At 49.3% G+C, this 12,525-nt stretch overlaps 1 protein-coding gene and 2 pseudogenes across 2 annotated transcripts in view; 1 reads left to right on the top strand and 2 right to left on the bottom strand.

Annotated features, from left to right (window-relative positions):
- Positions 1-12,525, top strand: part of GALNT18 (polypeptide N-acetylgalactosaminyltransferase 18) — a 325,017-nt gene that overhangs the window by 156,403 nt on the left and 156,089 nt on the right. For both annotated transcript variants that reach the window (XM_053673111.1, XM_037133828.2), the window contains exon 2: positions 1,731-1,923. In XM_053673111.1, the coding sequence (XP_053529086.1) occupies positions 1,731-1,923 (193 nt within the window). The remainder of the gene's footprint in view (positions 1-1,730; positions 1,924-12,525) is intronic.
- LOC119040740 (40S ribosomal protein S8-like) lies at positions 9,178-10,619 on the bottom strand (annotated as a pseudogene).
- On the bottom strand, positions 10,608-10,740 carry LOC119040788 (uncharacterized; annotated as a pseudogene).

Here is a 12,525-nt window from a genome sequence, read left to right as displayed (position 1 = left end):
TTCTCTTCAATATTGCATGATTCCGTTGGTTCACTGGTCCAGGTTTCTACTATTCCCATTCCAAATGAATGAGTTATGCATCTTTTTTCAAGATAAAAAGGATCTCCAGGATCATGCAAGCCCTGTACTTCCTTTCAATATGTCTAGTCGGGAAGCGCAGGCAGGGGCACCCTGAGTCCTGGGAGGGAGCTCTGAGCGGCCACCACACAACTGACAATGTTGGTTTGGTGATAAAAGTGCACTCATGGTCTGCATTTTTCTCCTTCATATATCCTAATCTATCTACAGTATCTGAGCTTCCCTCTATATCTTTAAGGCTAGTTGGCCACCAAGATGGTATAGCCAACCTTGAAGACACTAAAACCCTAGACCCCTGCCTATCTCCAGCCTGTACTTTGAAGTCACCTGGCATAGGTGTGTCATGCACCTACTGGCTCTATGTGGACACCCGAGGGGACATTGGCAAGTGCCCTGAACCTGTCTATCCTGCTCCTGACTTGCTTCTTTCTGGTCTCCTGGCTCTATCTTACCTATATCATGCCTATAAGCACAGAAGGCATCGTCCAGTGGACTAGGCCTCTCTCCAGTTTCTCTGATTTCTGACTTTGAATGGTTTACTCTGACTACCTGTCTCTGGGAACAAATTTCAGAGTCCTGACCCATTAGCCTAAGTCCTGACAAGACCTGCCTATTACCACCATAAAGAAGGGATTCAAATGACCTGCCTGGTTTCCCTTACTATAACAACCCGATTGTCATATTTTATGCACTTATTTTGAGACATAGGCTGGTCTAAGTGCTTTATATACATTATTCTATGTAGTCCTCACAGATCTCAGGGTAGATGAGTGAGTATTATTATGCTCACATTATAGGTGAGGAAATTGCAGGGTAAAGACGTTGAGTGTTTGCTTGTGGTCATGTAGCCAGTAACTCATGGAGCAGGGATTTGTTTGACACCATGGCTGTGTTAATATAAAGACTCTGCTCTTATTTTCTTGGTGAGTTCCAGGGAAGCCATGAGCTCTTCTTGACTTGTGGTGGGGGCTGCCCCACAAAGTCTACCAGGAATCCAATGAGCAGTGCCCCGAGTGTGGGGGCTCTGGGGCTGGACTGGCCGTTTCCTGTGCTGCTGATTCCCTTTTCTGGTGGGCAGAGTCTGGAAGCAGCAGGAGGCAGTCTGCCGGGGTCCTGGTGGGCAGGTGAATGTCATGTGGTGGGGCCAGGCGACTCACAGCAGGGCCAGACCGTGGAGGAGGACGTGGGCTGGCAAGAACTGGTTTAGGGAGCAGACCCCCAGCTAGGGGACCTGGGTATGGGCCAGACTCAGGACTGGCAGGGAGTCAGGGTACAATTTGAGAAAAGAAAAACAGATACCCCCTTATAGGGTTGGGGCCAGCGTTCTGGCAGGAAAGCAGACTGAGAAAGGATGGGTTTCTGACTGGAAGCCATTGGGCATCAGGTCACATCTCTCAGCTTCTCAGAAGATCCTGGTGGGTGTATTTCTATATCCCTTGGGCCTAGTGCTTATTGGGTGGAGGAATGGATGGATAGATGGATAAACGAGTTTGAGGAAGCATAAAGTTTCCAGTCTTCCTTCTCCCTGCCCGCAAAGACGGAGCGAAGATTGTTTTACCCAAAGCCATGGTGAAGATGAGAAAGGGGTTGTCGTGGCATGTGTATGTAGGGTGCGCTCTGACCCACTGTCTCCTTATCCCTTCTTTCTCCAGAGGCTCCCGCCAAGCCTGAGGAGGCCGAGGCCGAGCCCTTCACAGACTCCTCTCTGTTTGCACACTGGGGCCAGGAGCTCAGCCCTGAAGGCCGGCGTACGGCCCTGAAGCAGTTCCAGTACTACGGCTACAACGCCTATCTCAGTGACCGCCTGCCCCTCGACCGGCCCCTGCCTGACCTCAGACCCAGTGGGTGAGCAGAGCCAGTGGCTGGGCTCTTGTTGACCTGCCCGGGCGGGGGGAGATGGGGGTCACCACGGTGCCGGGGACAGAGCCAGGACTGGGCATTTGGATTCCTGGGTCCCTTTCCTGCTGTGGCCGGGTTCTGTCTCCTTGGCCAGCACCGGGCAAGTCACTCTCCCCCTTCACCTTCTTTAGCCTCAGTTTCTCCATCTGCTAAGCAAGGGGAAGGCTTTCTTCCATTCGAGATTTTGAGGATGAATAACCTAATTTACTCCTTAAGGGCACTAGAATCATCTAGCATTTCTGCTAATAAGTCATTTTAACCCAATTAGTTGCATTTATATGAACAATTATATTTTTTTCTGTAAATTAGGTTTTTAAAGTGCATCCATCTTCCAGAGCTAACAAGTCATTACACCCAACAGAGAAGTCTGTCTTGACTTCTCTCTTTGTCACAGAAGACGTTCCTTTAAGGTTCAGTTAGATTTTTTTATTCCTCCTAATTATTAAAAATGTGGGCACGTACCACAGCTGAGAAAATCTCATTAACTTGTGTGAGCTTCCCCTAACACACCTTTTCCCTTCTTCTACTTATTTTATAATTTGTCTTAAAGCTTCAAACCACAGTAAGCTTATACCTGGAGTTTTTAGGAAAGATCGTGCTGCTGGGTTTGGCTGCTGGGTCTGGGTCCTTTGGGGAGGAGAGCTCAGTTCTGCAGACACTAATTGAGCACCTGCTGTGTGCTGTATAATTAAGTATCGTTTTTTTTTTCTGGCCCGGGGAGAATCTGGCTGGGCTCTAGAGATGAAAGAGAAAGCAGCTGAGGACCTACAAGGGAAGAGAAGACTACGTGTCCACTTAACGCATATTTACTGAGCACTTACTGTGTGCCAGCAGTCTGGGCCTGGGCACAGAGCAGTGAATAAAGCAGACGGGAGCCCTGGCCCCCATGCCCTTGCTTTCTAGTTGTGGGGAGACAGATAATGAACAGAACAAAGAAGTCTACTCTGCTGCATGTTAGGTGACAGCCAATGCTATAGAGAAACATAAAGTGGGAAAGAGAAACAGAGACTGTCTGGAAGAGGAGAAGAAGTGGAATTTTTAATGAAGTGGTCAGAGAAGGCTTCACTAAGAAGGTGACATTTGAACAAAGACCTAGAGATGAGGAAGCAAGTCATGTGAGTGCCTGGGGGTAAAGCTTTCTAGGCAGAGAGACCAGCAAGTGCAGAGGTCCTGAGGTAGAAATGTGTTTGACATGTTTGAAGAAGAGGAAGGAAGCTCATGTGGCTGGAACAGAGCAGGCAAGAGGCAGTATAGGTGGAGACGAGGTTAGAGGGCAGTGGGAAACAGGTCAAGGCAATGGTCCTCAATCTTGGCTCTGCATTGGACTCATCCAGAGCTTTAAAATAATCCTGATGCCGGGCTACACCCAGACCAATTAGATAAGAGTTTCCACAGGCGACACTCAGACTCCAAGTTGTTTATAGTCCTCAGGTGATTCCAATGTACAGCTGAAGCTGAGAACCGCAGGGAAGGCTTCATAGGCAGCTGCAAGGTGTGCAGCTTTTACTGTGCTCTAAGACGGGGGTCCGGGGAAGAGCTTGAGCAGATTAGTAGTGTGCTTTGGTTGTCATTTTCAAAGGCCCCTCTGGCTGTGGCACTGAGAACAGACTGAAGAGGCCAGGGAGGAGGCAGGGAGGCCAGTTAGGAGGTTCCTGCAGAAATCTAGGTGAGAGGTGGTGGTGGCTTGGACTGACAGCTGTGGGGCAGCTAAAACAGGGTTGGATTCTGGGAATATCCTGAAGGTGACTTCCACTAGGGGACATAGGGTCTCAGCCGCCTGGGAGTGCTGCAGAGACCACCCCTGGGGCCGGGAGAGAAGCAGGTCTGATGTGGGCAAAACTGAGAGACTCTGGGGAAAGGGTCCTCAAGAGGAGTTGGACTCCTACAGGGGTCTTGGCCATGACTTTGCAGCCAGCTCTGACGCAAAACACAGACCCAGCTCAGTACATGTTTCTTCTAAACTAAAGGGGAAATAAAAAGGAAGCCAAGGGAAGAGCGGCTCTTACAGACTATAGCATGGCTGTAACAATGACGGGTATTACACGGCGTTGGCCTGTAGAGAATGCCCTTCCCCTTTGGACCACACCAACCTGCAGTGAAGGAACTGCTGTGCTCTGCCCATTCAGAGTCATGGAAACCGAGGAGCGGAAAGAGTAAGAGTAATGTCTGAAATCACAGCTTCCCCTTCACCGAGAGAGGTGCCCTCTGGGCCATTTCTTTCTACTTCCATGGGAGAGGAACAGGAAGCCAGCGGGTGGTGGGGACAGAGGCCATGTGGCCTTTCTCAGCAGGGCAGGGCACCCTGGCAAGCACATTCCCCCTGAAGGAAGTACATTTTCAGAGGCAGCCAAACCCCCTGAGTTTGCTGAGGAAAGGTCTCCAGGTGGCCAGAGCCTGCGGTTTCCTCCTGAGCTTCGGGAAAGGGGCAGACTTTCCCTCTGTGCAGAGCTTTAGTTCATGGAGCTTCCACGTCTCCCTGTGGGGCACGGCCACATTCGCCAGCCCCTTTTTGTAGCTAGAAGAACAGAGTATCTCTGATAAGAGATACAGCGCTCCTCTACCAGGGCTCTCTCAATGGCATTAACGATGCAGGTTCTCTTCACACAAATACTCGGGGACGCTGTGCACAGCCTCCGTGCAGACACACACCCGGACTGGAGTGTCGGGGAACACCCCACACGAGCATGTGTGTAGGTGAAACAGCACCTCTCCGTTATTTCCGTAAAAACATTCCTGCCTTGTGACAAGGTCATTGCTTGGCTTATTCTGTTTAACTCATTTTGGAAACATCTTTTCAATATCCTTTACTATCGTCCTGTTTCAAATTATACTGGCCAACAGCCAGGGACACGTTTGGCACTTTAATTGTATTAACTCTTAACTCATCACAGTGGCCTTCTGGAATAGGGCCTCGTGTCTGAAAAATGCCTTTCCTCACTCTCATACTCACAATACTTCTAGCCCCAAATGTGTTGCTTTTTTCCCCCTACACCACCCACCCCCCTGACACCAGCTGGGTGTCCACAATTCAGTTCAGTTTTGACACTGTCTACCTGGAGTTAGCATCATCTCCCACAAGTTCATGGCTCAGTTCCCCCAGATTGCCCCCATTTAGATATCAGTCACAAGTCTCAGGTTGTCATTGTCATTGGTCTTTGGACCAACTGATATAAACTGGGGTTCCCATGACCCCCTCCTTGGGTTCAATAAGTTGCTAGAATGGCTGGTGGAACTCAGGGAAACACTTACTTATGCTTACCAGCTTATTATTGAGGAGAGGATAGGAGGTAGAATGAACAGCTTTTGAAGAGGTACAGAAGGTCCCAAGTGCAGTCCCCTTCCGTCCTTGCGGAGTCGGGGTGTGTCACCCGCCCAGTGAGGGAATGTGTCCACCAGCCTCGAAGCTCTCCGAATCCCACGTGTTAGTGGTTCTGATGGATGCTTCGTCCCGTGGGCATGACTGATTATTAACTCATTTTCCAGCCCCTCTCCTCTCCCCAAAGGGTAAGGTGTAGGACCGAAAGTCCCAAACTTCCAAGCATGGCTTGGTCTCTCTGGTAACCGGCCCTCATGCAGGAGCCTACAAAGCACCACCTCTTTACACCAAAAACTAAGTTCTTATCAGGCGGGAAATCCCAAGGGTTTTAGCTCTGTCAATGAGGTGCGCTGAAGGCTGGGGGGGGTTTGCAGTCACTCTGACAGGGATGAGGGTGGCAACTGCTTCAACAGTACACAGCCCTGAGTTGATCAGTTCATCTGGGTCAGGAAGATCCATCTCTTTAGTGTTGGGAATATTGTGTTAGTGGCCATCCAACCTGCTGTCCAGGAGGAAAGTGATGCCGCAGCCACAGCTAAGGTTGGGACTAGGAGCTCGGTGGGTGGGGGTGGGGCAGCATCTGGCGAAGAAACACCACGCCAAACGCCAGTCTGCAGAAGACCCGCTCCAGGTGGATCTGGCTTCAGCCCCAGTCCCTGTGCCTCTCCCTCCTGTTCTTTCAGTTTACCTATGGGGACATCTGCTGCCGGAGGTGTTGCTGGAATCTGCAGATTGCTCTTTGTGTTCTTGGCTTTGCTCTTCTTGACATGATGCTTGACTTTGGTCTTGGACCAGAAAGTGGGTGTTCTGAATCCTGCCCCATTCTTCCTCTCCTCGCCTTTGGCCAATTCCTCATTTTATCTCTTTCTTGGTGGTGAAAGATGACTCACCTTGTCACCTTTCTGAGAGAGGACTGAACTATACTTAGTGTCTTATATGTAGGGCAAGACATAACCAGAAGGACATGTCTATCCCACTAGTTGTTTGGCTTCATTAATTTATTCATTCCATAAATATTTATTGAGCACCTAGTGTGTGCCAGGCACCAAGTAAGGGAGAAAAGCTGCATCTCGGTTGGGCTGGACTTTGCTTTATCACTCAGGTCCCCAGGTGCGAGCTCCAAATGGTCCCATGGGTCCTGCGCCCAGAGGCCACCCTCCTCCTCTACCTCCGTAGGTGCCCAAGTACCAGCCTCCCAGGAGCCCAAGAGAAAGAGCTAAAAACAAGTTTTGACAGACATATGGACTACATAAGTATATACATTCGTCAAAACACATCAATCTATGTACTTAAGATTTGTACTTTTTTTGCATGTAAATGAAACATCGAATATTTTTTTAAAGTGAGGGTGTGAGAAAGAGATTGGGAAGTCCTTTGCCTGAGAGGTGGAGAGGGAGGATGGAGGAGACACGGGGGAGGTCAGTGAGTTTTGAGAGGATGGGTTATGGTTGGGGAGAAGGGTGATCGTGGGGGTGGGGGTTAAAGCAAGCTTGCCATCTGGGGGCAGGGAGGTAGAGGTGGGCCCCCCACCCCAGATGCAGTGGCTCAGGCAGGTGGGTGAGCACCAGTCTACAACAGCAGACACATACTGCGTTTTTTTCTACAGGCACCAGTTATTTCCAAACAGGGCCCAGGGGTGTTTGGGTGAGAATAGAAGGGCTTTCCAGTGTCAAGCTTCAGGGCTATCATGTTGCTATGGCAACTCCCTGACCTACCTCCAAGATAGATCAGGGCAGAGCCTCCAGCAGGTGCTGCTTCCTGCCTCTTGTTAGTGGATCTTCAGAGGCTCCTGGCTAAATGATGTCACCTTTCTCTCCTGCAGTCCCCTGAGGACCACGCCCTCCCTTTCACAGGACAGGCTCTCCAGTTGACTGATGGGTTAGATCCTGAGGCAGAGGCACGAGGGGTTGGTAAAGGAGATGGACTATTCTCTGCAGCCCAGGTGGGAGCCGCTGGGACAGATCCACACACACCCTCCAACAAGGGAGCTCTGGGTCCTGAGCTGGAGAAATCTTGTGTGAGCATCCAGGTGCAAAGGAGCAGGACAGGATGAGAGCAGAGAGGATGCAGCCTGGAACCAGGGGCTCAGTCCGTCTGGGAGCAGGTTAGGGTCTATCCAAGGTGGCTACAGAGTTTGCTGCCGCCACTCTGGGTGTGGCCACAGGTGTGTGTGTATGGGCTGGAGGATGGGGGGGCAGGTCTTCGTGATCTCTAGATAGACATCTAAGACCTCAGTTTCAAGGGCCAGCAGGGCTGGCTTCATAGGTGTGTGCGGTAGGTAGAACCAAGGCTCCCCAAGGATGTCCTAATTCCTGGAACTGGTGAACACGGTGTGCTGCATGGCTGAGAGTGAAGGTTGCAGGTAGGGGTGCTAATCGGCTGCCTCCAAAATAAGATTATTCTGGTTTATCTGGATGGGTCCACTATATTAATTATGAGGGCACTTAAAAGTGGAAGAGAGATGTAGAAGAGTCAGAAGTGGCAATGTAAGCACTTGACCAGCTGCTGCTGGCTTTGAATTTGGGAAGAACCATAAGCCAAGGAACATGAGCAACCTTTAGATACTGAAACAGGCATGAAAACAGATTACCGCCCGGAGCATGCAGAAAGCAGCGCAGTCCTACCAACACCTACATTTTAGCCGACTGTGGCCTGTGTCATGCTTCTGACCTCCGGAACTACGAGAAAATACATCTGTGTTTTTCAATTTATTTCCATTTATTTTTTTCTGTTTTTATTATTGACACTATTACAAATGTCCCTGCCCTAAAGATTTTTTATATATTTATTTTTTAGAGAGAAGGGAAGGGAGGGAGAAAGAGAGGGAGAGAAACATCAATCAATGTATGAGAGAAACATTGATTGGTTGCCTCTTGCACGCCCCCGACTGGGGACCTGGTGCTTAACTCGGGCATGTGCCCTGACTGGGAAGTGAACCTGCGCAGATGTCCCCACTTTAAATTTGTGTTGTTTTAAGCCACCCAGTTTGTAGTGATTTCTTACAGCCGCAACATTACTATCAGGAAACTGACATAGCGTGCGGCCTGTCACTGAGGGTCCCAAGAAGACTGGAAGGTCTCTGTGCTTGGCTTGACACTCTGCTGTCACTTTGTTAAAATTCTGAATAATTTTTGAATAGGCGCCACCATATTGTCTTTTTGCACTGGGCCCCACCAAATTACGTGGCTGGCCCTGGGGGAGGGGCGTGGTTCTAGGGGGAGAACCGGGGATCGTGGCTGCTGGACCATCTGGGATTTGCCACCCAGAGGCTGATGTTCCACCAGGGCCACCACTTGTTTACTTACCGACTGTGTGCCAGGTGCTGTGCTAACTGCCTAATGTCTGCTTTTCTTCCTTTAACTTTATCCTCACTTCTCTCCGAGGTAGTTATTATTTCCATTTTACATAGTAGAAGAGTGACTATTTGCAAGGTTAAGAAACTTAGTTTAAGTTCCCACAGGCTGTATGGGGCAGAGTCAGTAGTTCTACCTGGGGCTTGTGTCTCTAGGGCACTACCTGGGCACTACCTGGGCACTCGGGTCTTCTCCAGGTCGGGAGCTTGGCTCTGCGGAGAAGACCCGAAAGTCCGATGAAGGTGTGCGCTCCTTGACGGCAGCCTGAGGACACAGGGGCCCAAGAAATGCCCTTGGGTAATGATCCTGCTGTTGCATTGAAAATATGAACTGCACAAACACAGTCATGGGGAAATAATTCTTAAGTAAAGCAGTCTGGGGAAAATATTTCTGGTTCTTGGTAAATGTTAAGCTTGTTATGGGCCAGTAGTATCATGTGGATGTTCTTTTTTTTCTCCCAGGAATAAACACCTTCATTACAGGAGCTTTTCCCCCTGCTTTAATGAGCTTTTAAGAAAGGGGGAAGAGGATTCATTTGCCTTTCCCAGCCTTGACTTTCCCCAGACAGAGCTCCAGCCCCTTGCCCTCTAGCACATGGCCACCTGCTCAGCCATGACACACGCAAGCAGCTCGCCCTGCCAGACCTGCTCCTGTGGAAGACTGCTTCTTGTGGCATTCCTTTTCCTTTCATCTTATTTATTCTGAATTTTCTTTGATCGTTTTTTGTTTAAAATCTCTTCCTCCCTGAGAGTCAGCTTGGCCTGCTTCTTGCGGCCCAGGGGCAGTGCACAGCAGGACTCCTAACGCTGTCAGCAGGATGTGCTGCCAATGAGCACAAAGCAGTTCTTTACTAGGGTCTTGGTGCGGAGCAGTTTGTCGTCGGATGCATTGTGCACAACATCAATAATCCTCCTCGTGCACGTACAACACCGGGAGCCCCAGGAGAAGTCGCCCACGCCCAGCCTCCAGGCTGGGCACTTCCTGTTGCCTGCCTCACAGGGACTGTGTGTACGTGGCAGGGGCCGTCCTAGTGTCTGCTGCAGGGTGTCCCAGCTCATATTTTTGCTTGTTGTGGTAGGGCTTTCTCTTGTCCCTGGTCTTTCGGTGCTTGTGCCAATTGTCCAGAGAGATGCCCCCGGCTTTCTGTTGTTCTTAAAGGTAATGTAATCTTGAGCTATATTAATAGATAGAATGTCTTTAAAAGGGAAGGTGACAGTTTTGTTTTACTCTGCTACTCAAATCACAACTGCAGAAATGGATTGTAAGGGAAGTAGAGAACATACATGTTTAAGAGAGAACAACCTGGGAGAAAAACTGGGTAACTTGACAAACAGACGAAGCTTCTGCTCAGATTTTAGAGTATTTAAATCCTGATTCCCCGGGTTCCAAGGTCGGGTCTCTCATTTACAAGCTGGTTGACTTCCAGCAAATTGCTTAGCCTCTCTGTGCCTTGCTTTTCCTGTCTGTGAATTAGTGATGGTAATACAAAGATTATAATGGAATCAATGTAGAACCCTTAGAACATTGCTTACCATGTAATAACTGCTATTTAGCTTTTTGTTACTTTTATTAGCTGGGTCTCTGATTTTTCAAAGAGATGGCCTGGAGGATGGTATCATAGTTTTAACTATCTGAAGAACCACTGTGTGGACAAGGAACCACACAGGACAGGCTACCTGTCCTGGCACTAGAGAGAAGAGGGCTGGTCCTGCAAGACCAGTCAGACTGAGGTCCTGGAGAGTGATTTCTCCCCTGCCTGTATTCTGGGCACCAGAGGCTGCGGCCAGGCTCTGCTGGACAGCAAAGATGCCCCATCCTCCTTTCGTGGACCCATGGGGCCCACCTTCCCTTCCCCCACATTCCTCAGCTCTCCTTGTCACAGACCTGTCCAGAGTCCTCTTAATGGCTTCTCCACCATGGCCAGCTGACTTTTGCTCCCTGAGTTGCTGTCCGCGGAGCCCCAGGGATCCCATTGTCCCTGCATTTCTAAGATATAGAAACAAAGAGCCTCCTAGCTTTCCGCTGACTGTTTATATTTTAAACTGATAAGAACAGATACTACACTTGATCTTAACCAAGAAGCCGAGGAGCGATGTTTATATTTTAAATGATTTGTTTTTCTGTTGTCCTACTCGCAGTCTACATCCGATAGAGCAGACCCTTTCTCTAAATAGGTGGAGTCACCTGAAAGGACGTTTGTAGAATTTGCCCCTGGATGAAAGTCGGCTGTCCTGGGGATCCTGTGTACTTAGTAGTTTAGCTGTCAGCGATTCCTGCGCTGGATTCCGTTCCTGGATCAGCTGGCTCGTTTCTCTTGCCTTACAAACTGTTAAAATTCCCCATTCTCGGGTATCACTGTCTCCTCCACCTCTGCGCAAGAGGTGGTGTTTTGCCAGATCCCCGAAGGCCCCGGCTACACCGAGTATCCCTACCCTGCCACCATATCCCCTCCTTTACAGAATCTTTGGCTTGTTGGATTATTTGTTCTTGGATTATTACTGGATTATTGTTGCAGTCTGGCAGGAAGTACTGTATTTTCAGACCATAAGACGCACCTAGGTTTTAGAGGAGGAAAATAGGGGGAAAAATTTGAAGCCAAAGATGCGGTAAAATATTTAATAACATAAATAACATAATATTTCATCAATGTAAGTATAAAGGTACATTTAGACTATAAGATGCACCCCCTCTTTCCTCCCAAATTGTGGGGCGGGGGAGGGGAGGGCAGCATCTTTTAGCCTGAAAAATTTGGTGCATGTTCAACTCAGGAGTCCCTGTTCTATCAGATCACAGCGAAATTCCCAGTCCCAGAGCTTGCATAAGCCTGAATTCATTCTACTATTCACCATTCTAGTATTTATTAGTTTTTTCATTTAGCTGGACACCAGTGCTTTCTGGGTAGACATTGTGGGAGGCACAGGGAGAACCAGGTGAGCAAAGCAGGTGTAGTCTTGTCCTCACTCAGCTTATAGTCTAGTGGAGATGGTGCTGTTTTAATATCATAAAAAAACGTACTACAATAGCATATATGTGGCATGAAAGAAAAGCAGAGGATGCAGTGGGAGTCTAATGGGATGAATTTCAGCCCAGGAGGTTCAGAGGTCGGGCATGTGCTCTCAGGGAGGAACTGAACTCAGTCCTGCAGATGGTTGGGATTCTCGGTAGACTGAGGCCTGCACATGATCACATGATCACATGATCGTCTAATCACACAATCAGAGGCTGCAGATCTAGACTGTGGAGGGGGGATTCAGGACAACCTCATGTGTGCATCCTTTTGGCTCCCTTCTCAGAGTGCTGTATCTCTAGTGGGGACAGTCTGTGTCTGCAGCTTGCTTGCTGCCAACCTTCTGCTTCCTGCCTCATCTGCTGCTCTGAACTTCTGCTTTCTGCCTTCTTAGGGTAGCTCACATTTAACCTCCAATAAACAGTGGCTTGATAGGGTGGCTGGTCCTTCTTTGACAGTGTGAGATCTGGTTACACAGAGCTTTTGGGCTAGGCGGCCCCGTAGGCTGACAGCCAGCCCATGGACAGAAGCTCAGGAACCAGTGTCTGGTCCCATCAGTTGTGGACCAAACGGTGAGGCCACATGGCACAAGACGCAGCAACCTGCACACAGATAGTCATGGGGACCGTTTATCTCAGCGGGAGCGCTGTATCAGGAAGACAGTTTCAGGCCCTAGGCGCCCAGTAAGTAGTGTTTCATTGTATTTGTCGCCGCCATCCTACTAGACATGCATTCCCTCCGTCTTTCATCCGAATCAGTAGCCTGTAGTAACTCTTCTGTTTTGCCCCTCCCATCAGGTCTCTTGGTTGTCACAACCCCAGTGTTTCACCAGACACATCTCTGGGTGGGCCTGGGAAGGAAGATGCAGACCC

The sequence above is a fragment of the Artibeus jamaicensis genome, unplaced genomic scaffold, assembly GCF_021234435.1.
Source record: "Artibeus jamaicensis isolate MK-2021 breed Jamaican fruit bat unplaced genomic scaffold, CSHL_Jam_final contig_797, whole genome shotgun sequence".
Taxonomy (NCBI): domain Eukaryota; kingdom Metazoa; phylum Chordata; class Mammalia; order Chiroptera; family Phyllostomidae; genus Artibeus; species Artibeus jamaicensis.
The sequence above is the reverse complement of the archived record's forward strand: the minus strand, read 5'-3'. Positions and strand labels throughout refer to the sequence as shown.